Genomic DNA, 27,078 nt, shown 5'->3' on the forward strand with positions numbered 1-27,078 from the left:
CCAAATCGACTTCCATTTTTTTTTTTTTTTTTATTGATGGAGTGCATTCTGATTGATATTCACTAGTAACAATTTCCCTTCTGAATATAAGTAAATTTATAGTTCTCAAACGCCGGCTTTAAGTAATTTTGAATTAGGGTGAGTCTTCTTTATTCTCTACGTAGTTTTTAATTATATTTAAGGTTAAAATTGTCAAATATCCAAATGTATATTCATTTATATATAAATGAATATACATTTGGTTAATTAATTTTTTTATCTTTTATTATCTCAATAGTGTATTCATGTGGTAATTAATATTAATGTTAAAAGATTATTTAATGACATGACATATTAGAAGAGAAAAATTAAGAGTGGATTAATTCTTGTCTTTTTTTTTTTTTTTTTTTAACTGGAGTTATCTGAACCAATTTATGCAAACCTTAACTAATCACTCAAGACCCTAAAACTACCAGTTTTATAAGAGTTTTAATAATTCTTATCTCCTTAATAATTTTGCTGAAGTTGCAGAATCACAAATTTTAAAACTCATATCAAGTCAATCCGTATATAAATTATAGGTATATGTCCAAAAACTTGTTTAATTTTTGGATGATTCCGTAAAACATAATTAATCTAATTTTTAGGACACTTATGGATCCATAAATAAACTAACCGAAGTGGTGCAATTGTTTGTAACACTCCAAAAGTTAAAGCCTATAAACCTTAATGCTACCCAATGGACAACAAAACTTTAATCTTTACATTATGCCCATATCTTTCTCTGCCTTTGCACTTGTTTTTTGTTTTATAAGTCAAGTATAAATTTTCGTTTGAATTTGCCTTTTTCCTTTTCTTTTTTAATATTTTAGACCTGCAGCAGTGACACCCTTTGCCATGTAACACAATTCCCATTACTTTATGGAGAAAACTATGTTGATACCCCGAAAGTTTGAACCATTTAGACTTGCAAGTTTAGAATGACGACACCCCTAAAGCTGACGTAAGTTGGATATTATAGATCTCAATTATTATTATTAATTAATTACTAAATAATACGTAAAAAAATTATTCTTCAATTAATTTAATAATGTCTATCTTCCCCATGTTTTACAAAGATAAACGAGGCCAGTATCAAATTTTGAGAAAGGAATGGCAGATAGCATCTTGGACATAAAACTGAACCCAAACCTCATAAACTTCGAACAATGTTATCCGAATTACCAACCCATAGTCACTTTGTACAGAATAAATTATTTTATTGTAAAGTTTGTTTCATTAGTTAGATGCTTAGCTGTAAAGCAGTTAGTTTGTTAGATTAGTTTGTTTGATTAGTCACGTTTTTAGTTAGCTACAGTTCCTTGTATATATACAGCAGTTGTTACTTTACTTAATAACAGAATATACATCTTTACCAAAACCTTTTACTCTGTAAAGCTTGCGTTACTCTGTTCATGGTATCAGAGCAAATAGATCCTTCACGAAATCATTGATTTTCTGGTTTTGTGANCTATGTTGATACCCCGAAAGTTTGAACCATTTAGACTTGCAAGTTTAGAATGACGACACCCCTAAAGCTGACGTAAGTTGGATATTATAGATCTCAATTATTATTATTAATTAATTACTAAATAATACGTAAAAAAAATTATCCTTCAATTAATTTAATAATGTTTATCTTCCCCATGTTTTACAAAGATAAACGAGGCCAGTATCAAATTTTGAGAAAGGAATGGCAGATAGCATCTTGGACATAAAACTTCAGAAGTGGTGCTCGCAACATTCCGCTTCTGCTCATTCAAGAGACAACCCAAACCTCATAAACTTCGAACAATGTTATCCGAATTACCAACACATAATCACTTCTGATGCGAGACTCATGTATAATCTCATTGACACCGACGAAGACGTAGCGAGAATGATATTATCGATAATTGGTTGAATCATGAGGACGCAAAGCAATTCTTCAACAAGCTATACTGTTGGATAATGCCTCTTATTTGTTAAGAGAGTAAGGCAGTTATTCAGCTGCATGGTTAATGTTTGTTACGTTAGTTATTTGTTAACTAACTTGGCTAATATCACTCAGCTGTGATAACCACCTACATCACATATACATTTCGTCATAGGCTCATTTATAACAGGGTGGTCTGTACTTTCCGTTTTGAGGGGCGTGAGAGTTAGTTTTCATATTGTAATTCTCAGATTAGTGGTTGTATCAGACTTCATCATAGTGGACTATCTAGGGCCTTAAAACCCTCCCTTGGAGTAGGATTCTTCTATTGAATCCGAACCAAGTAAATCACTTGTGTTTCTTTCTTCTTCCTATTTTTTTCTATCGTTGTTTTGCTTTATTCTTCTTGGTGTTTCTTGATCGTGTTGAACTCTCTCTTGGAGGATTTTTGGTTATTATCCTCAACAGATTGGTATCAGAGCCTCATGTTGGTTATTTCCTGAAGGTTAAGAGTTTGTTCTGCAGAAGAAGAAGAGATTTCAGAAATGGGTGGTACGAAGATTGATGTTGAGAAATTTGATGGGAAGATGGATTTTGTCCTTTGGAGACAAAAGATGAAGGCAATTCTTGTGCAACAGAAATGCCATTGTGCCCTTGGTGGAGAGAAGAATATGCCTCCAAGTTTGACTCAAATGGAAAAGGAAGATATGATGGAACTCGCTTATAGTACCATCATCTTGAACCTATCTGATAGCGTGATTAGAAAGGTCAGAAACGAAGACACAGCTGCTAAGGTTTGGCTTAAACTTGAATCTTTATATATGTCCCAATCAGTTCCTGGAATTGCATATATCAAGGAACAACTCTTCAGTTTTAGAATGAACTCTGCAAACTCTTTAGAAGATAATCTTGATGATTTTCAAAAATTGGTGATTGACCTTACTGATAGTGGTGAAGAACTGAGTGATAATACTCAGGCTATTCTTTTGTTAAACTCTTTACCCTATTCTTATAAAGATGTCAAAAATGCCATTACATATAGCAGAGAAAATGTATCTCTAGATGATGTTTTAGCTGCTCTTAGAATAAGAGATCTTGAGATTAAGGCTGAAAGAAAAGGGAATGGTGATGGTCTCTATGTCAACGCAAGACCCGAAAAGAAGTATAACAAAAAGGGTAAGAATAGTCACAAAAACAAGCAAGAATCTTATTCTAACAAGAAGTTGATCAGTTATTTTTGCAATAAAGAATGTCATATCAAAAGATTTTGCAAATCAAGGCTCAAGAAACTGAAAGAAAATGGAGACTCAGAGGTCATTGCTGCTGTTGCAGAAAGTGAGGTTGCTACTGCTCTAATGGTGTCCACCATTGATGATCACAAAGACTGGATATTGGATTCAGCGTGCACCTATCAGATGACACCTAGGAGAGACTGGTTCTATACGTATCAGTCCATGAATGGAGGTAAAGTGCTTATGGGAAATGACATGACATGTCAAGTTTCTCGTATTGGTTCAATTCAATTCAGGATGTGGGATGGCAGTTTAAAGACTCTTTGGGAAGTTAGATATGTTCCAGACTTGAAAAGAAATCTGGTTTCTTTGAGTTTGCTCGATGCAAAGGGGTTAACGTATACTTCTAGTGGAGGTTCTCTCAAAGTCTTCAAGGATAAAGAGATGGTGATAAAGGGGACTATGAAGCATGGTCTGTACATCTTACAAGGAACAGTCCTTACTGGGAAAGCTGTCGTGACCACTATAGAACAAGATGAGATGATTACCTGGCATAGGAGATTGGGACATATCAGCTCAAAAGGTCTTCAAGAATTGTGCAAGCAAATCTGATAAAAACAGAGAAAGTAAAAGATCTTGGCTTCTGTGAAAGCTGCACGTTTGGTAAAGCTCATAGACTCAAATTTCCTAATGCTTCTTATAAATCATGTGATGTGCTTGAATATGTTCACTCTGATTTGTGGGGTTCACCCCAAATTCCTCTGTCTTTATCCGGGAATCAATATTTCATTAGTTTCATTGATGATTTCACTAAAAAAGTCTGGATATATTTTCTGAAACATAAAAGTGAAGCCCTTAGTAAATTCATTGAATGGAAGAACTTGGTTGAAACTGAAACTGGAAAGAAAATTAAGACATTAAGGACTGATAATGGACTGGAATATTGTAATAAGGAATTTGATGACTTGTGTGTGTCTAATGGGATCAGTAGACATAAGACCTGCACCTATACTCCTCAGCAAAATGGTATTGCTGAGAGAATGAACAGGGCGATCTTGGATAAAGTGAGATGTATGTTAGTAGACTCTAGTTTGCCTAAAAGGTTTTGGGCTGAAGTAGCTAACACTGCTTGTTATCTGATTAATAGGTCTCCTAGTTCAGCTATAGGTTTCACAACCCTTGAAGGAAAATGGTCTAACAAATCCCCAAGTTACCAGCACCTAAAAATATTTGGTTGCATTGCCTTTGTTCACTCTAAACAAGAAAAATTAGATCCAAGAGCTAAAAGATGCATTTTCTTAGGATATCCTCAAGGTGTCAAAGGGTACAAAGTGTGGATAATCTCTGAAAATAAAACCATTATAAGCAGAGATGTTACTTTCAATGAATTAATATCGTATATGACTAACATGCAAGAACCAAAAGAGAATACAACAGCCCCTACTCAGATTGAGGTAGAGCTTAGTGAATTCGAGACACATCCAAGAGAAGATGACCTTGAGAATGAAGAAAGTACATCAGCAGACGTGAGTAACATTCAGCAACCAGAAGAAAAAGGTGGAGCTATAGCAGAAAGTAATGACCTTATGAACTATCAACTCGCTAGAGATCGAGTCAGAAAGGAAGTGATCAGACCTGCCAGATATGCTCAAACCATAGCTGCTCCACCTACTTTTGCTCACACAGAACTGATAGCATATGCCTTGAATGTGGCTGATGTCCTTGATATAGAAGAGCCAAGAACCTATTTTGAAAGCCTGCAAAAGCAAAGATTAGCTACACTGGAAAGCAGCCATGGATGAGGAAATGAAGTCTCTCACCAAAAATGAGACTTGGATTCTAGTTGAAAAGCCAAAGGATCAGAAAGTTATTGGCTGCAAATGGATTTTCAAGAGAAAACCAGAAATTCCAGGGGGAGAGAAAGTTAGATTTAAAGCTAGAGTTGTGGCAAAAGGTTACTCTCAAGTTGAAGGAGTTGATTATCATTATGTGTTTTCACCAGTTGTTAAGCACACATCAATTAGAATCATCCTTGACATTATTGCCATAAAAGACCTGGAACTGGAGCAACTTGACGTAAAAACTGCCTTCTTACATGGGAATTTGGAGGAGAAAATTCTCATGGCTCAACCTGAAGGTTTCATCAAGAAACGGGAAGAAAATAAAGTGTGTTTGCTGAAGAGGTCCCTTTATGGTTTGAAGCAGTCTCCCCGCCAATGGTACAAAAGGTTTGATGAATTCATGCTCAAACAAAGGTTGAAAAGAAGCTACCATGACAACTGCGTTTACTTTCAAAAGCTAAATGACAACAATTACATCTATCTCCTGCTATGTGTAGATGATATGCTCATAGCCTATCATGATAAATCTGAAATCCAAGCTTTGAAAGATAAACTCAAATCTGAGTTCGAAATGAAGGATCTAGGGAAAGCTAACAGAATCCTTGGGATTGACATCAATAGGGACAGACCAAAGAAGGTCCTAACCCTATCTCAAAAAGGCTACATCAGCAAAATAATACAGGCCTTTCGTATGGCAGAAGCAACGCCTGTTACAACTACCATTGGTGCTCATTTTAAGCTTGCTACTAGTGATGAGTTTGCTACGTCTGAAGAAGATTTGTATATGAAAGATATTCCTTATCAAAGTGCTGTGGAGAGCCTCATGTATGCAATGGTATGTACCAGAGTTGATATTGCATATGGAGTCAGCTTGGTGAGTCGGTTCATGAGCAAACCAGAGAAGGTTCACTGGGAAGCTACTAAATGGATTCTAAGGTATCTGAAGGGCACCATTGATGTTGGTTTAAAGTACACCGGGTCAGATTGCTCCAAGATTGAAGTAGAAGGATACTGTGATTCAGACTATGCAGGTGACTTAACCAAAAAAAGATCCTTAACAGGTTATGTGTTCACGATTGGAGGAAATCTGGTAAGCTAGAAGTCCTCTCTTAATCATGTGGTTGCTCTATCTACCACAGAAGCAGAGTACATAGCCATTATAGAGGCAGTGAAAGAAGCTCTCTAGTTGAAAGGAATAGTCAATGAACTGGGCCTGCAATAGGAATGTATCAATGTTCACTGCGATTCTCAAAGTGCTATTCACCTAACCAAAAACAGCATGTACCGTGAAAGGGCCAAACACATAGATGTTAAGCTGCATTTTATCAGGGACATAATTGACAAAGGATTTGTGACAATGGAAAAGATTTCTACTTTGACAAATCCTGCTGACATACTGACGAAAGGAGTTCCAACCAGCAAGGTTCACTCAGCCTTGGAATTCCTAGGAGTCCAGAAAACTTAGTAGCTTTGGAGGGCATGCAGGGTACCTATCTGGTTCACCATGTAAATAAGAGTCAAGGTGGAGATTGTTGGATAATGCCTCTTATTTGTTAAGAGAGTAAGGCAGTTATTCAGCTGCATGGTTAATGTTTGTTACGTTAGTTATTTGTTAACTAATTTGGCTAATATCACTCAGCTATGATAACCACCTACATCACATATACATTTCGTCATAAGCTCATATATAACAGGGTAGTCTGTACTTTCTGTTTTGAGAGGCGTGAGAGTTAGTTTTCATATTGTAATTCTCAAATTAGTGGTTGTATCAGACTTCATCATAGTGGACTATCTAGGGCCTTAAAACCCTGCCTTGGAGTAGGATTCTTCTGTTGAATCTGAACCAAGTAAAGCACTTGTGTTTCTTTCTTCTTCCTATTTTCTTCTATCGTTGTTTTGCTTTATTCTTCTTGGTGTTTCTTGATCGTGTTGAACTCTCTCTTGGAGGATTTTTGGTTATTATCCTCAACATATACCATGATACATATGTGAAACATCTTTTATCATGACGTTTGCCACAAAGTGAACAAACACCGTAAACGCTAGTGGCTTAGATGATGGTTTTTTTATGTGCACAACTATTTTGGGACTCCATGGGCGATTGTTTCTCTCACCTTGTTACAGACTTGGTATGCAATTCTTAGTTATCTGGGAGATAAAAGTTGTTAAATATTTTTTTCCTCCCTCCCAATAATTCGATCTTCTATGTAAGATGTGTTGTTTGTTTAAAAGTTTATTCCATGTCTTATCTTGCAAAAATGATTGAACAGTGAATATCTTGTCAACCAAACCTACTTATATTTTTTATTGATATTAATTTAACATCTCCAAAGAGTCTTTATATGATCCAAACTCTTTATTATAAAGAGTCTATTCATAAAAATAAGAGTCTAACATGTTCTTTATCTTTAAAATATAAATTAAAAAGTGAGTTTGACTCTCCACATTTAGAGAGTCAAATTTCACTCTCTATCATAATTTTAATAATTTTAATTAATAAACTACAAGTTCCTATGTATTTTATTTATTAATTCTTTCTCCCATTAAATCTCTTTCTTAAAAATAAAGAGCATCTTCATTAAATTTAAAGAATATATTACATTTAAATAAAAATTATGTTCTTTATATTTAAAAATTAATAAAGATAGTTTTTATTTATATAAAAGATGCTCTTCAAAATAAAGAGTACCTTGGAGATGTTATTATATATGCATCTGTAAATTTGTTAATTAAGTTTCAATAGAATTATGAACTTTAATATTGGATGTCTTCTTTTGAAGTTGCTTTAATATACCCAGATTTCGAAAATATTGTTTTAAGTAAATCGTTTCAGGCACTGCATAAGTAATGATTGTGCTAGGGTTAGGAACAGTTACACAGTGAGATTCTAAAGTTGCAGCTTTTCGAGTTTGCATCTCAAATTTTGTATCTTTATCATTAAATATAGAATTGTATGGAATTTATTCAGTCTCAAAAGGGGCATAATTTTTATTTCTTTTTATTGCCTTGTCCAGAAGGAAAGGATAATTTTTCATTTAATTAGTTTGCCACTTTCAGTGATTCTTTCCTTCACTTCAAAGAGTCTCATGAATGAGATGGTAGTAAAATGTGCACATTTACCCAGCCTCTAAATTTTTGTAGAGCCTCTGCAGCAGAGGCTAGCTAGGGGTTCTTGGAGATGGAGAGCTTAATTAGTAAAACCCAGAAGAGTTACGTACATACCCACAGGTCAGTATGATTTTCCCCTCTTTTAATTCTTGTTAATAATCATGAATTTAATATGTATATTAAGTTAATTTGTAGCAACTCGCACTAGATCTTCGTATATGCTCTGTAAAGTTCATATAATTTTCTTGCTTGTGTATTTAAGTTGTTTTTGATGATTGTTCAATAAAAACTTTTGTTGCAGATTGCTCTAAGCAGACAGAAGTCTGTGATTGGAAATAGCTAGAAATCAAAATAAAGGACAGATTTAATCTATAAGATGTTTTATTTGAAACTGTTATCTCGATTCATACTTTCACAACTTAAAATTACTCTATTTAGCATTTTTTAGCGGTTGAAACATTCTGCTTAGCCAATTTCTTCTATGAACTAGCTATAATTTCCCTTCTGAATACAAGGAAATTTATAGTTCTCAAATGCCGGCTTTAAGTAATTTTCAATTTAGGTGAGCCTTTTTTTATTTTTTATTTTTCTTTCTCAGAGATACAATATAAAGATCAGTATGGCAGAGAGTAAAAGGAGGATTGTAGTAGGATTGTAGTACGATTAACATCAACTCGTTGCAGTGTTCGTTTGAAAATATAATGCGTTACAACTTCTCAGTGCCACCTAATTTTTCCATCTTTAGAACCCCAACAATTCTCTGTAAGCACAATGAAGCAGCGTATGAACCCAATGCATTTTCATTAGGGCCATTTCACCATGGAAAGCAACAGAAATTCACACAAAAAGTAAAATGGGACTATTTACAAGGCCTCCTTCGTCGATCAACATGCCCGGAGGAGCTATATAGTCAGCTTGTCCAAGCCATCAGGTCAGTTGAGGCAGAGGCCCGTAATTGCTATTCAGAGTCAGTTGGATTTAGTTCGAAGAAATTTGTTGAAATTTTGCTACTTGATGGTTGCTTCATTAGTGAGTTGTTCCGCAAAGATGCCAAAAAAAGAACTTAGAGATCCAAATGACCCCTTATTCACCATTTCTTCTTTACAAGAATATTTAAACCATGACCTGATTTTGCTTGAAAACGAAATTCCTTGGGTGGTGCTTGAGACGTTTGTTTAGCTTGACCAAACTTTCTCCCGACGAATCCCTAATCCAACTTGCCCTTAAATTCTTCAATAATATATTCTCGTCCTATCCACCATCTGTTGCACCAAACCAATCCCAAGATATCGAGATCAAACATATCCTTGACTTGTTGAGGCATTTATTGCTTATACCATTATCATCGGGTAAGTTCGAAGGAGAGCCCACGGAATGGGAACCCATCCCTTGTGCTACAAAGATGAACGAGGCCGGTATCAAGTTTACGAAAGCATATGCCGATAGCATCTTGGATATAAACTTTAAAAATGGTGTTCTCGAGATTCCTCCTCTGTCTACTCAAGAGACAACCGAAACAATCCTCCGAAACCTCATCAGCTTTGAGCAATCTTATCCAAGTTATCTTCCCATAGTCACTTCTTATGTGATGTTCATGGGTAATCTCATTGACACCGAGAAAGATGTTGAGATACTTAGCGAGCACGATATTATTGATAACTGGTTGTATCCTGAGGATTTAAAGCAATTCTTCAAGAAGCTATACCATGGTGCATATGCGGGGCACTTCTTTTATCTTGACATTTGCCGTCAAGTGAAGAGACACCGTAACCGCTGGTGGCCGAGGTGGCGCTTTATGTATTTAAACACCTTCACCACCCCCTGGGCTACGGTTTCACAAGTAGTTATTCTCGAATTCTTGCAGACTTTGTATTCCATTCTGGGTGTCATGGAAGATAAAAAGAGTTAATGCTTGAGTGCTTCGTGACGACCATTAATTTGCTAGGAGTTCGATGAAGAAATTGATAATTGAATGTTTATCAGTTTATTTGTGTTTGTTTCCTGCAAGGGCCTGTCTGTTTTTGAGGAAAGTGTTTTGTGACGTATTTGGTGTGAAATTTGATCTGGATTAAAATGTTTTGCCTAATGAGCTCAGCATTAAGATGCTTTTTGATGAAGTAAATAGCTAAAAGTCATTTCCCAAATCAAAGTGAAGTATATGCAACATCTACTACGCCAACTCGCACGGTCAACAAGTCCAAAGGAGCTATACAGTCAGCCCAATAAGTTATAACTACGGTCTACGCGGACGGATAAAACAATTATGAATAGCTATAACTTATTATACATTTGGTTGATTAATATTTTTTTATCTCAACCGTGTATTCATGTGATAGTTACTATTAATGTTAAAAGATTATTTAACCACATGACATATTGAAGGAGAAAATCTTTTATATGAAAATTAAGAATGGATTAATTATTAGCTTAGCTTCTTAATGATGCTGCTGAAGTTGCCGAATCACCTAACTTTAAACAGGTCTTTCCATGTATAAATTCTAGATATATGTCCAGAAACTTGTTTAACTTTAAAATTACTTATTATAACTTTTGTTGTGGAGCCATGAAAGTAACCAAGGTGGAGCTGTTCTTTGTGCCATTGCAACAGTAAAAGCCTATAATCCTTAATAGCCAATGACAACGAAAGTTTAACCTTTGCATTATGCACAGCATGACCATATCTCTGTCAAATGCCCAGTCAAATTTTATAATTGATCGGTCTTTAGTTTTACAAGTACAAATTCTCTTTTGAATTTGGAGAGCAGAGGCTAGCTAGGGGTTCTTAAAGTTGGAGAGCTTAATCAGTATAATGTCCAATGACATCTTCCCAACCCGAAGTTTGCCCTAAAGACAATGTCCTACCCGAAAATTTTCAAAACGACTGTTTGCCACCCACCGTTAAGATCTGTTACATGACATGGTACATGAACTGTAAAGAAGAAAATGCCCTTTTTCTCTTTGAATCTCCTAGAACCCATATCTTATTTGGCCGAAATCGCTTCCAGCCAGGTAGGAGACGTGCAGAAATCGCGCACAAGTGGGGGGCAGCACGCAAGGAGCTGGTTGGGGGCAAAAAAGCAAACAGGTGGTGGGCGTTTTCAAAACCAGAAAATTTTTGGTCATCGGCGGCGGGGAAATCTTATAATCAGTCAACAGCAAACCCAAACACCAAAACGACAATCAATTATGTCTAAACAACTCCAAAATTACGCCAATCAAAATCCCAATCGAAATTATCGCACAAAAACCTTAGGTGGTACCGGCGGTGATGGGTTTTGTAGAGGGCAAGCCGGTGAAGCCTAGGGTGGTGGAAGGTTGGATTGTGGAGGTCGTAAATCGGCCTGAGATGGGCGATCGCGCGAAGCACAAAACACGCAATTACCGGCAGTGTTGAGGTTTGCTAAGAAATTTTGTTTTCAGGTCCTAGAAAATCATGATGTGCTCTGGTATCAATTGTTGGTATTTGCTGGAGAATACTAAGGAAGAAAAAGACTGTAGAGAGAAGGTTATTACTGAAGTTTTTTTTATTATCATTTCATTTACACAGCTGAGAAAGTTTTATACACAAATTGTCTACTGTTACACCTATTTTGCAAGTGGATATTTTTACAAACACAATCCTAACCATTCAAGCTTAACTAATGCAAATACATTACATTAAATGAGCCTTAATCACCGGTTACTTTCACCTAAAACTGTCACATAAACATTTCAAAAAACAGCAGCTCCACCAATTGCTTTCAGCACAGCAGTTTTTTAAACTTGGCGCCAAAAAGTTACATATTCACCCAACTAACTTTTCTTCATTTTCCAGCAAAATATCACTAACTTGAACATATAGTTTCACAAGTAGTTTGTGCAATCCTTTTGATTCTTGCTTTCTTACAGATCTTGTATTCCATTCTTGGTGTTGTTAATGCTTGAGCTTTTGGTGAATACCATTGGTCTTTTGGTTATAGCATGTAATTAAACAGGCTGGAGAGGAGGTAAATGAAAATTTCCCTATTTTCGTGTGTTCAACGGTTGAACTTCAACCCTTTGTAAAACCTTTTTTTATTTTTTTAAATGAACTATTCAACCATGAAATTTAGCATTTCAGTTTTTGGTGAAAGTATAGCATAGTCTTGTTAAATTATTTTATGAAATCCCATATAATATTAAACGAAGCCATTTCAGAGCTGACAGTTTGTGAGTTTTATGTATAAACAATTGCTTTCAAGTTAAATATAACAATACCAGAAATGGTGATTGATTTGTTAAAATTACACGATGCTGAACCAAAATTATAAAGTCGGCTTCGAGAAAAGTAACTTGATCGACAAATCACTGCAATTGTATGACAGAAAGGAGATAGTGATCAATTTAGGCGGGGTCGAGCATAGCACATGGTCTGCTATCGATATTGCCTAAATGAAACTTGTTACAATATTACATTTGATCCATCAAAAAAATTCTTTCTTTGATAGGATGATGAGCCGAAGCCCCAATAGGCAATAAACAATTACTATTAGCTATACTTTATTATACATTTTGTTAATTTAAGATGATTTGGTTTGATTACGTAAAATTACATATATCAATTGACATAATCTACCTTTCGGGACGCTTGTGGATCCATAAAGTAACCCAACTGGAGCTGTTGTTTGTACCATATTCCAAAAGTAAAAGCTTATAATCCTAATGCTAACCAATTACAACAAAAGCGAATTCTTCACATTATGCCCAGCAGGGCCATATCTCTCTGTCAAATGCCACTCAAATTGGATAATTAATCAGTTTTTAGTGTTACAAGTTAAGTACAAATTCTGGTTTGAATTTGCTTTTTTCTTTTCTTTTTTATACTTTAGAATTAAAGGGTCCAAATATGTATCTCATGTAACACAATTCAACAACTTTATGGAGAAAATTAGTTGATAGTACACCTCAAGTTTGACGACATAATGTCGCATCGCATCCCACATGTTTAAAACAAAGTAACACTTACGCTTTCAAGTCAAAAAAGAGAAGCAAGAAAGAGCAGCAACACAGAAGATACAATACAATGCAAAGTCCAAAAATCACCTAAATCTTGGGAAACACTGAATATTAAGTTTAATCTTTGAACTAAGATTTGGTTTAGATTTAGACGACAGATTTTAGTACATAGCCCGTCGACTTTAGTGGGGTATTATATTTACCTTTTCCGAACCTGTGGGTTGTCATTGTTAATTAACTAAACCTTTCGGTTTCTTATGAGCAATGCTGCCCAAATTACCCTCCAATAGTCACTTCTTATGCCAAACTCATGGATAACCTCAAGAAAGACGTGGAGTGTGGGGTCCCCTCTCGGGAGCACTCTGGTCCCGTCAACTGGGAGCCCACTCACTGGGATATCCTCACCCCTGCAAGTGTGTTTCTTTCGCCTTTCTCACCTCTCGAACACAAGACCTGCAGGCTCAGTATATTGTGACTTGAGAGGTGAGTACCATTGGGCTAAATCTAGAGATGGCGAGGACTACGTCCAGTCAAACACAAGCAAGCTGCGACACCACGGAAAGACCGATGAAGAGGGTCATGTTCGGGGTATGGCAATGTTAATGGGTGGGAAGAGACATGTGGGGTATGCAAATTTTTGTCTAACCATGATCGGCATTGAGCACGAGACTTCGACGATGAGGCAACACTTGGAGAAGAAGCACCCCCAAAGTAATTCAGCAAGGTTCAATTTCAACCGGAACTGGTAATCGAATACAAACTCAACTTAATTTTAATCAAAAAACCTCAACTCTCTCAAACTGGCATTTTAATTCACAGACAGCACGAGAGAGAAGTAGTAAAATACATAGTTGCTAAGACTCTTCCCTTTCTTTATCTCGGAATGTTTTTTTTGTTGATATGATAAAAGACTTTTTGTCCACAATATAGGCCTTTTAGTAATGAATAATTAGAAGGGACATAGAAAAAATTTATACTAAAAATAAGTGATAAACTTAAAAAAGAATTTGAAATTTTTAAATATTTCTATTACACTTACTTTTGACATTGTGCTCTCAATCAAAAACAGATTTTTTGTGTGTCACAATACATTAACTAATCTAATTGGCGTTTGCAACAAAAATTGATAGGTTTTAAACCATTATGCTAAACATAGTGCTAACACTATTTATTTTACAACTATTGAAGTTTTGCAAGATTATTATTAATTGAAAAGTTGTGGTGTTAACGCTTGATAACGCAATTGCTAACACCGCAACAATTTCTTTATTTAAAAGAAATTGGATTTGCTTGGTGAACAATTTTTTTCATCAAAGATGTGCTTGCCACATCATCAATTTATTGTTAAAGTAGTTTTAGAAGCTATACAGGCGAGGAGATAAGGCGCACACGACAATCAAATCATTGTTGGTAGCAATACAAATGAAGATTATGTCAAATATGTCGCCAAGGAGCCATCGGTTCAACCGAAGTTGCAAAAAGCTATTCCAACCGCAAGATAAATTACAGATTTCATCAACAAGAACTATCCGGATGAAGTTGTCAACGATGATGATTCGACGGTTTTTAGTATTTTTATTCATTTCTTAAAGTTTTTTACAATTCCACTAATATTTATTATCTTACTACATTTAGCGTTAGATATTTTACTTTAAATTTGTAAAACTTTTGTTAGACATAATATAATGAAGAATTAAGCGACATTTGTTCACAAATGGAAACAAATACCAGAAATATTGTTATTATATTCCATTCTTATTGTAGATCTTAGGTTTAGATTAACGTATTTACTTGTATAGTTAATGAGATAGGCCAACATACTATATGTTCTTATTTGATAGAATTTAAAAGAAAATTGGAAAGTCTTTTTTCTTTGTATCAAATAGGTTAGTGGAACGCCATCAGAGACGATAGCAGGAAGCTGATGAAGACATTCATCAACATGGATTGAGCATCTGGACGTATATCGGTATATGGAACTTAGTACCTGTGGTGGTGGATGTACCAGCTCTATCCATGCAAACATGAACCAAGTGAGCTACAACGGTACTGCAAATGGACATATCCTAAATACCAGAAGGAGAAACCAAGATGGATGTGCTTCAATGGTGAAAACAAAATGCAAGTTGATTCCCCATTATAGCCCAAATGGCACATGCATTTTATGTGTGCCAGTTTCCACGATTGCATCCAGTCGGCATTCTTGATTAGCGGTTGGATTATTGAGACAAAGATGCTTTTTAACCAATGAGAGGTTGAAGTCATTATATGCTTACGGATTAGACTCATGCAGACAAGAGTATAGTACCATCCTCAAGATCTCGAAGTACTTGACCTCTTCAGAACACATATTGGCGATGTAAATTTCAAGGATGTAAATTAATAATTTAATAAAAGAAATTTATTTAATTGTTTAAGTTTAAATTAATTTGCACATTGCAAACTTATATTTATGCTAAAATTAAATTATTTCTTTAAATTAAAACCACATAAATTTGTAACCAATTAACAATTCATTTATATTTATTTATTATTAAAAAAATTTACAAATCACCCCCTAAAAAATTACATAAACCCTACATAGTTTTCAATTTAGCCGATGTAAAAATTAGGGAGCTAAATGTAATTTTTCAAGTTCATAGAGCCAGTTTCAGGACCAGTCCTATGGTCCATACCTCGTAGGGACTAGTCCGGGCCCTAAGAAATCTCATGACCAAAGACCGGTCCCTGATTATTTGGACCCAAGCCTAGAACCGACTGGGCTTTGGCCTTTCCCACATTATTGCTGATTGCCCTCCTACTCCTAGTTAGTGTCCTTTGAAAGCTATAAACATAGAAGCTTCAGCATACCCAGTATGGATTCTGAATTTTATTCTTTCTTTTTCTTTTTTGGTCAAACATTTGATATCTTAAAGTTTCCAAATTAAACCTACTGTTTTCTAATTATTTTATATAAAAAATTCTATTGCAGGTTGTTCAAACAAGCCGTAATTACATTGTTCATGATCAGATTTCAGGTCTATAAGTATTCCCACATTTTTCATTAGAATTTCACTTTTAAATTAAAGTAAAATCTTTCTACAACGCCAACAAAACTTACACAAGTACTGTTCAAGTATTGAATATATATGTGCTCTGAGGGAAATTTTGAACAACATGGGTTCAATTTCTATTGTAATTACAACATTCTTCTCATCAACCTGATCTTACATAGGTCTTCTGTTCAGCTCATTTTTTTTCCCACAGAGACTCATTAAAACAATGACCGATTTTGCTGGAAAACAAAAACTCCTTGGCTAGTGCTTGAGCGTTTGTTTGGGTTGACTAATGTTTTCGAAGACGAGTCCCTATTCAATATCCCTCCGCTACTTCCGTAATATTTTTTCATCTGATATGCCACCTATACAAGTAGAATTATTCCAAAACCTAAATCAATATCAAGCATAATCTTGATTTATGAGGCATTCATTGCTTTTACCATTGCCTTCAAGGATGAAGAAAGATCGGGATAAGAACCTTTCCCCAGAGCCACAAAAATCAACAAGTCCGGGATCAAGTTTCAAGCTAATGAATCGACGGAGAGCATCTTGGATATGAAATTTGATCTTTTGTGTTAAAATTCCACCATTGCTCATTCAAAGCCGAAATCATTCCCCGTAACCTCATCAACTTAGAGCACATGCTGCCCAAATTACCCACCAATAGTCACTTCTTATGCCAAACTCATGGAAACCTCACTAACACTGAGAAGATGTTGAGATACTTTGCGATGATAGTATTCTACATAACTTGTTGAATCTAGGATGCAACGCGATTTTTCGACAAGTTCTATTGTAACCCCATTCAGAAATATTGTAGGGATTATTTTATATTCATAGTGAATATTTTAACTAGTTTTATAGAAGAATTTCAAAAAGTTTCAATAGGCAAAATGTGAGTGAAAAGACATTTTACCCTTTTCTTTAATTTCTTCTATTACTTTACAAACACGTATTTATCTCGGCATCACATCACGTGTATTGTCCATAACCTTTCTACCACTCTATTCTCATGGCTAGTACACTTAATACATTATATTTATCATACTCACTTTTCACTTGAACACATGATTCTATGTGAAATGACCATTTTGCCCCTATTGAAACTTTTATGGAATTCCTTTATAAAACTAGTTAAATATATTCACTATGACTATAAAATAATCTCTACCATATTTCTTAATGTGTATTACATCTATGTGGATTTGTATTTCAAGAAGTACTTCCATTACTATAAAATTTGCAAGGAAGTGAAAAGTCATCAACAACGATATTGGCCCAAATTGCAGTATTCTTATATGCACAAGCACAGCTACTTTGGCACCCCATGGGCCATTGTTTCTCATATTGCTGCTATTATCCTTTAAATTCTCACCTTCTTAGTTTTTACAGACTGAAGGTTTTAGCAAAGAATCAAGAAAATTCCAGAAGAAATAGAAACGAAATTGAGAGAAAAAATAGCTAAAACTCAACTGAAAAATGTGTATTATTGTAAAGTTAGTCACAAAAATGCCAGAATGACAGGTTATATAATAGATAATCTGTTATATTATACAAAAACAAAACATCACCGTTTCTACACTATTTTTTTAACCTTTACAAACACAACCCTTTCATACTTCTAAAAGTTACAAACTCAAACCTACGCATTACACTATACTATACTCAATATTCCCCCTTAAACTGGAATACTAAAGCTACCTATACAACCACATAACACCTTTATACTAATATCCGCCTATAAACTAAACAGCCTTCGACTATCCAAGTCCACATCTCAAACCTTTAATATTCACATTTATTCTTCTAGCACTCTAACATTACTCCAACATAGTACTGTAGTACCAACAACCTTGGTATACCACAAAACAAACTAATTTTCAATATTACTGATGCTCAGCATATCATATCACCACTTTAGGAAATCAGCTAATCATTACAACAACTAACACCTTAGTTAGGTACATCATGATTATCCCCAGTATCGTTATTTGGTAATGTAGCTGTGACATTTAACTTGTCCCTTAGCATAGCAAACCGAGAACTGGGGAGAGCTTTGGTCAACACATCTGCCATTTGATAGTATGAGGAAATGTATTGAATAGTCAGCAACTTTCTTGTAACCAGCTCTCTTACAAAGTGCACGTCAATCTCAATGTGCTTTGTCCTAACATGAAAAACAGGATTATATGATAGTTCCCCAACACTCATATTATCACACCAAATCACTGGGATATTATTGATTTGAATACCAAGTTGGTTAAATAGGTTTTGAATCCACACTACTTTAGTGGTAGCTTGGCTTAGTGATTGATACTCAGCCTTAGTTGAAGATAAAGGGACCACTTTTTGTTTCCTAAAAGACCATTGAACTAAGTTACCTCCTAGACAAAAAATGTACCCACTGGTGGATCTTTTATCCATTTTATCTCCAGCCTAATTAGCACCTGCAAAAGCTTCTAAGGCAAAAATCTTCTTCCTGGTGAAAAGAATACCATGTTGTAATGTTCATTTAACATACCTCAAAACACATTTACAAGCTGTCCAATGAACTTCAATGGGCTACTGTAAAAATTGACTTGGTTTATTTACAACAAAGGCCAAGTCTAGCCTGGACAATGTCAAATATTGTAACCTACCTACAATGCTTCTATATAGAGTGTCCTGATCAAACACCTTACTTTCTTTTGTTCCAAGCTTAAGGCTAATAGTCATAGGTGTAAAACAAAGCTTAGAATCTGCCATCCTTGCCTTCATTAGTAAATCCTGAGCATATTTGGTCTGTGTAAGAAGCAAACCAGAGGAGTTTCTACTAACTTTAAAACCTAGGAAATATTGGACTGCTCCTAAAGTTTTAAGAGCAAATTTAGCATTCAAGTTAGCTACTAATTTAGAGATCAAATGATCATCATTCCCAGTCACCAAAATGTCATCTACATAGACAAGCAGATACGTTATGGTAGAGTCCTATTTGTAGAAGAATAGGCTAACATCTAACATAGCATTGACAAACCCCCAATCAAGCAACACAAACTTGAGTTTATCAAACCAAGCTCTAGGAGCTTGCTTAAGACCATATAATGCTTTCTGTAATCTGCATACTTGCTGTGGATTATGCTTATGTGATTCAAACTTAGAATGGCCTTCAAGAGGTACATCAACGCCTTTTTGATCAACTCACCATTTATGAAGCATTTTTCACATCCAACTACTGAATGTCCCATCTTTGGTGGACTGCCAATGACAACATTACCTTGATTGTAGCTACTTTGACTACTGGTGAGAAGGTGTCAAAATAGTCCAGACCAGGAGTCTGTTGGAAGCCTTTGGCTACCAGCTTGGCTTTATATTTTTGAAGGGTACCATCAAGGTTCAATTTAGTCTTAAAATCCCACTTTCTGCCAACTACATTCATCCCTTCTTCATATGGAACCAGCTCCCATGTCTTATTTTTCAATAAAGCTTGGTACTTAGATTCCATAGCTTGCTTCCATTTAAGAATTTGTAAGGCTTCAGTAACAAATCTTGGTTTTGTCAAAATATTACTTGAAAAAAACATAGTTGGATAAGCAGTGATTCTTCTGATAGTTTGAGTACCAGTCTTTGAATAGTTAGCATAGGGTGAGTATTTAGAGTTGAAGGAGAAGAACTATTCAAAGTTGAATTTGTATCCTTATGAAGTTGATCAGAAGCAGAGATGGTTGGAAACAGTTATAGTGGACATATTATGCCAGATGATTCAACTACTAGACCTATAGAAGTAGAAAGAGCTATTGGAGAGTTTGAGGTAGCTATAATGGACACATTATGCGTAAATGAACCAACTGTTGGACCTATAGACGTAGAAGGATCTACTAAAGAGATAGTGTTAGCTGAATCATTTAGAGAATCAGTATGCCTATCATTGAGAGAATTAGTGTTCCTAAAGAGATTAGAACTGGAAGATCCTGCTAACAACTCATGTGAATCAGCTAAATTAGAGATACTTTTATCAGAAAAGACAACTAATAGGTCCTGTGAGTCAATTGGTTGGAATTAATGAGTAGTAGTAATAGGAGAACCTTCTGACACCTCATGTGAACCAACTGAATTAGAGTACCTTGTATTAGAGGAATCAACTACTAATTCCTGTGGAAGACTCCAGGATGGAGAAGGTGAAGTCACAGACAAATTTTCTAACACATTCAAGTCTGCAGATGTAAAACCAGTTTTGAAAGGAAAATCCAATTCATTGAACTTCACTTGCGTTGCAATGTAAACTTAACCAGTTGAACTAAAACAAAAATATCCTTTGTGAGTAAGACTATAACCAAGAAAGGCACATTTTTCTATGTAGAAGGCAGGTTTGTGCTTGTTGTAGGGCTTGAGATAAGGGTAGAATCTACATCCAAACACTTTGAGATCATGATAGTTAGGCTCTTCATTAAACAAAACAGCATAAAGAGACACAAATTCAAGAACTAATGTGGACAATCTATTTAGGAGATAAGTGGCTCTACTAAAAGCTGCCCACCAGTAAGCTAATGGCATTCCAACATGAGCCAAGAGGGATAGGCCAAACTTTGTGATAGACCTATGTTTTCTCTCTACCCTTCCATTCTGCTGGTGGAGATATGGGCAAGAATGTCTAAACAAGATGCCATGATGTTGTAGATAACTAGTAAAGGCTCTAAACTCTCCTCCCTAGTCAGTCTGCAATGCTTTTATTTTGTGATTTAACTGTTTTTCTATAAAACAGTGAAATTGGACAAAAGCTGTGTAAGCCTCAAACTTGAGTTTCAAGGGGTAAATCCATGTGAAGCGACTATAGTCATCTACAAAAATAATGTAGTACTTATAACCTTCCCTATAGGTGATAAGAGTTGGACCCCATAGATCAGAGTGAATCAACTCTAAAAGTAATGTAGCCTTGGAAGAAAAAGTAAGAAAATGGCATTGTTGTAGTTTACCATACTAATATGCCTCACAAAGGATTTTTTTATTGCTTTTCAAAGACTGTTTTACATTCAGTTTCTCTAAAACAGTATGAAGAGTTCTAACATTAGGGTGTCCTAATCTTGCATGCCATAGCAAGAGCAAGTCTAAGCTTGCAGTTTTATTTAGCCTGTTAGTATAATTACAAGCACCAATAGAACTATGAGTAATATCACTTGAGTCAGAAATAGCTTTATTACTAACACCACTTGAGACAGAAGCTTCTAATGAGAACAAAAAAAGCAATAGTAGAAGAGCTAGTGAAGTCTAGAGTTGAGTTGACAATGTGAGAGAATTCAAGTTGATACAATCCATCCTTAATAGTGCCTTGAAGCAGTACAACTTTACTGCTTTTGTCCTTTACCAAGCAATGATCAGCATGAAATTCCACAATAATATTATTGTCTCTAGTAATTTGAGAGATGCTTAACAAGTTCTTTGCAATTTTGGGAATACATAGGATATCTCTAAGATGAACAAACCTATGAGTATCAAAAGAGGGAATCAATAGCATACCTGTATGAGTAATTTGGAAGAGATTCTCCATTACCTACTTGCACCTTAAAGTTTTCAGGATAAGTGGATTTGATCACCAAGTTGGATCCATCAGTTATCATGTGCTTTAAGGCCCCAAAATCAATGTAACAGGACTGATCATGGAGTGTTTGTGGAGTAGCTACAACTTGCAATGGTGAGGTTGAACTCAAGAGAGTATCCTTGGTACTTCTTGGTGGCAAACTGCCAGAAGCATCAGTGTTGGTGTTATGGTATATAGGCACAAAAGGATGCTGATTACTTACCATAGATGGATAAGATGCTGTGGGATTATGATACATTTGTGGAACTTTAGAGACTGAATGATCATGAAAATAAACAAAAGAGGTATTAGGCACTTGTGAATTATTTGATGTGTAACCAGAAAAGTTAACATGATTTGGTGCATTTGATGTATAGCTTGTAGCAAATAAAGCCTGATCTAGAGTATTAGATCCTTCAGTAAACAAATTCGATGGAGGAGCTAATGGAGTATAGCCACTTGATTGTGGTTGATGACTGTAATTAGGAGCAACAAATCCTTGATACCCTTGATCAAATCGATAATAGCATTGTATGGTAAAGTGTTTTGTTTTTCCACACACTTGACAAACTAACTTTGGTTTGAAATAACCTCTACCCTTACCTCTTCCTTTCACCAGGTTATTATTAAATTGAGCACCTCTAGAAAAGAATTGTTGTGCATTGGGCGAGTAGTAAGGTCTACTAAAGTTTTGTCCCTAAAAACCATTATTTCCAAAATCAACATATGCTCCTTTGGGATAAGAAAGTGCTTCTGCATGAGTACCAGTATTGGTACCAAGTTGGTAACCATAACCTGGCGCTTGAGATGAGTAGTTTGGCACCAACGGCTTAAGTTCAAATGAAGTGTTCATTACAAAATTAGGTGTAGGGGAGCTACTAGATTCTTGTCTAAAAGCAAGTAAAGCAGAAGTCATATGTTCATGAAAATTAGTCAAACTATTTTGCTGTCACTCCAATCTTATCTCATGCTTATGAAGCATGAATTGAGCTTCCTGAATACTTGCTGTGCTACTATTGTAAGTCAAGTTAGCTAATACTGCATCTTATTTTGATCCAAGACCATCCATAATATATAGTAAGAGCTCCTCATAACTAAGACTAACACCACTAGCTACAAGCTCATATCCTAACTCCATTTTCAGGACATACTCATTGATGCTTAAAGAATCTTTCTTAGTGGTCTGCAACAGATTCCTTAAGTGTAAAGTTTTGGCCTTTGAAAAAGATTAGAAGTGCAATTCCAAGGTATTCCAAATTTCGTAAGAACTTACATATTTAGCTACATGTCTGAATATAGATTCATATATTGATGAGAATAACCAGCTTACCAAACATTGATCAGTTCTTTTCCAATTAAAATGCTTAGGTTTGGTCTTTTTACAATATCCTCAGAATTATCAGGTTTTTCAATAACAAGCATAGGTGGACAAATGTTCTCACTAGTTGTAAAGCCATCAAGATCATGAGATGCAAGTGCTGGAGGAATTTGTGAATGCCAGTGGCTGTAATTCTTCTCTCCAAGTTTTACAAAAATCATAGGAAGTGACGACTAGACACTAGAATTGTTTCCATTTACAGCCCAAGTTTGTTCGATCTCTGGTTTTGAAGTGAGATTAGAAAATTTAGGATTCGATTGAGCCATTGACACTTGTCTATAGCTCTGATACCATGAAGGTTTTAGCAAAGAATCAGGAAAACTCCAGAAGAAACATAAACGAAATTGAGAGAAAAAGGAGCTAAAGCTTAGTTGAAAAATGTGTATTATTGTAAAGTTAGTTACAAAAATGCCAGAATGACGGTTTATATAACAGAGAATCTGTTATATTATACAAAAACAAAACATCACTATTTCTACACTATTTTTTTAACCTTTACAAACACAACCCTTTCATACTTCTAAAAGTTACAAACTCAACCCTGTGCATTACATTACACTATGCTCAATATTCCCCCTTAAATTGGAATGTTAAAGCTACCTATACAACCACATAATACCCTTATACTAATACAGACCTTTTATTAGATTTTTGGTGTTGTAGAAGACCAAAAATGGTAATTTGGTGCCTCCCAATTATTATTTGATCTTCTGTGTCTTATTTTGTAAAATTAATTTGTTGAATCTTTCGTAAACCAAGTCTCTTTTCGATGTTGGAGTGTCATGAATCGAACATAAAAAGCATTTCAGTAAATTAATGAAGATGTTTTGTATAGTATCTTTAGCCTTTTAAGAAACCAAAGAGTGGTTTCCAAAATGACATGGGTTAGAATTTAAAATTTAAAAGCACAGTAGTGTCATTGTATTTAGGAGCCACATGTTGTGCGATGACTGGTTGATAGTTACACACGTGTTTAACGTCGGACACGTCCATTGATGGTTTAATGGTTGACACGTGGACAAAGGGTACATGGGGCATTGTTATGCGTCTATGTGTTGCGTCCACGTATACAATACATGAGTGCCAATTCAGCGAGCAATTTCAGAACCTCTGCTCAAACTTTATCAGCCTCAACTTGAGATGAAAGTTGTTCTTGGAACAGTGACCAAGCAAAGTTCAAACTTCAAAGTATCTAATTCTAATCTAGTTTTAGGTTTAATTAATTAAATTTATTAGTATGTTTCAGTTGAAGCATGGAGTTGGTCTATACAAAGTGATCTTCTTCCACTTCTCACTAATTATAATATTTATTAAGTAGGATGTTTGCCAACGCAATCTGTACACCTTTGGAATAAAGAAACGAACAATATTGGGACTCTCGTATTGGAATCAATCTTTCGACTGAAACAAGCGAAGAATGAAATCTATCTCTAGGATCCACTTTATCTTAATAAACTCTTCCTATTAATAGCCTTTCTGCTAGCAGAGCTTGTTGAATGTTTTGCATATCGTCAAGGGAGATAACGGTACAAACTTTAGTCTGAAATCTTTATTTAAACGTGTTGCCACAATAAAGGTTCATAAATACTGTAGCTAGTGCACTGCAATTTCTGATTGTTTTCTGTAAAACTTTATTTGTTGCAGGTGATCCAGGCGGGAAGGATTGTCAATGATTGGAATTAGAAATCAAAAGAGCGATCGAGTCTGCAAGTAGTTGCATTTGGAACTGGTATGTGGTTTCAACAGTTCATTCTTTTTGTATATAATTAATTTAAAATAAAGCAAATTGTTCACTTATGTTTTATGGATTTTAAATTAGAATCTCGTTACTTTCATTTGGCATTATGTTATAAATACTTTTATACAACTTATATGAATGAACATTGTTCTCAATCATTAGTTAAACAACTGGTCCCTCTGTGCTTTCTTTTCTTCATTTTCCCACATACCTACTTCAGAAAATTAATTACTACATATAAATTTTTACTTTATGTTGTTGTTGTTATTTTTTTGGTATCATTTTATATTAAATGTAATGTTTTTGATTAAATAAATGTTAATTTTATTAAATTAGTATAATTTTTAAAGTATTATTATTTAATAAAAACATCATTCCTAAATTTATTAATATATACAAAAATAATGAGTGAAATAGATTATTGTTGATTATTACAATAAAAAAAAGAAATTTTTAAAGAATATTCTTTTGATGTAATATTTGATATAATAGATTGTAGATGAAATAGTGTTTTACACTAAAATTTGCACCAATTTGGTGCAAAGTTGGAGATGGTCTAAGAGCTAAAAGTCATTTCCCAAATCAAAGTGAAGTATATGCAACATCTACTACGCCAACTCGCACGGTCACAAGTCCAAAGAACTATACAGTCAGCCCACTAAGTATAACTACGGTCTACGCGGACAGATAAACAATTATGAATAGTTATAACTATTATACATCTGGTTGATTAATATTTTTTTATCTCAACCGTGTATTCATGTGATAGTTACTATTAATGTTAAAAGTATTTAACCACATGACTAGTAGGAGAAAATCTTTTATAGAAAATTAGAATGGTTAATTATTACTTAGCTTCTTAATGATGCTGCTGAAGTTGCCGAATCACCTAACTTTGAACAGGTCTTTCCATGTAAAATTCTAGAATTATGTCCGAAACTTGTTTAACTTTAAAATTACTTATTATAACTTTTGTTGTGGAGCCATGAAAGTAACCAAGGTGGAGCTGTTCTTTGTACCATTGCAACTGTAAAAGCCTACAATCCTTAATAGCCAATGGCAACGAAAGTTTAACCTTTGCTTAGGCACAGCATGAACATCTCTCTGTCAAATGCCCAGTCAAATTTTATAATTGATCGGTCTTCAGTTTTGCAAGTATAATTCTCTTTTGAATTTGGAGAGCGAGGCTAGCTAGGGGTCTTAAAGTTGAGAGCTTAATCAGTATAATGTCCAATGACATCTTCCCAACCCGAAGTTTGCCCAAGACAATGTCCTGCCCGAAAATTTTCAAACGACTGTTTCCCACCCACCGTTAAGATCTGTTACATGACATGGTACATACTGTAAGAAGAAAATGCCCTTTTCTTTGAATCTCCTAGAGCCCATATCTTATTTGGCCGAAATCGCTTCCGCCAGGTAGGAGGCGTGCAGAATCGCGCACAAGTGGGGGGCACACGCAAGGAGCTGGTTGGGGGCAAAAAAGCAACAGGTGGTGCGTTTTCAAAACCAAAAATTTTGGTCATCGGCGGCGGGGAAATCTTATAATCAGTCAACAGCAAACCCAAACACCAAAACGACAATCAATTATGTCTAAACAACTCCAAAATTACGCCAATCAAAAATCCCAATCGAAATTATCGCACAAAAACCTTAGGTGGTACGGCGGTGATGGGTTTTGTAGGGCAGCCGGTGAAGCTGGGGGGTGAAGGTTGGATTGTGGAGGTCGTAAATCGGCCTGAGATGGGCGATCGCGCGAAGCACAACAACGCAATTACCGGCAGTGTTGAGGTTTGCTAAGAAATTTTGTTTTCAGGTCCTAGAAAATCATGATGTGCTCTGGTATCAATTGTTGGTATTTGCTGGAGAATACTAAGGAAGAAAAGACTGTAGAGAGAAGGTTATTACTGAATTTTTTTTTATTATCATTTCATTTACACAGCTGAGAAGTTTTATACACAAATTGTCACTGTTACACCTATTTTGCAAGTGGATATTTTTACAAACACAATCCTAACCATTCAAGCTTAACTAATGCAAATACATACATTAAATGAGCCTTATCACCGGTTACTTTCACCTAAAACTGTCACATAAACATTTCAAAAAACAGCAGCTCCACCAATTGCTTTCAGCACGCGTTTTTTAACTTGGCGCCAAAAGTTACATATTCACCCAACTAACTTTTCTTCATTTTCCAGCAAAATTCACTAACTTGAACATATAGTTTCACAAGTAGTTTGTGGCAATCCTTTTGATTCTTGCTTTCTTACAGATCTTGTATTCCA

The 27,078-nt window shown here is 35.2% G+C and overlaps 1 protein-coding gene across 1 annotated transcript; it reads left to right on the top strand.

Moving 5' to 3' along the window:
- Positions 1–9,516: 9,516 nt before the first annotated feature.
- LOC116140788 (UPF0481 protein At3g47200-like) lies at positions 9,517–10,023 on the top strand. Its single transcript, XM_031426366.1, has one exon. It carries the CDS (start codon positions 9,517–9,519, stop codon positions 10,021–10,023), a length of 507 nt encoding a protein of 168 aa, XP_031282226.1.
- Positions 10,024–27,078: the final 17,055 nt, after the last annotated feature.

This window comes from Pistacia vera, unplaced genomic scaffold (assembly GCF_008641045.1).
Source record: "Pistacia vera cultivar Batoury unplaced genomic scaffold, PisVer_v2 Contig379, whole genome shotgun sequence".
NCBI lineage: Eukaryota > Viridiplantae > Streptophyta > Magnoliopsida > Sapindales > Anacardiaceae > Pistacia > Pistacia vera.

Coding starts and splice junctions, on each gene's coding strand:
- LOC116140788 (XM_031426366.1), top strand. CDS start 9,517: ATGAACGAGGCCGGTATCAAGTTTACGAAAGCATATGCCGATAGCATC.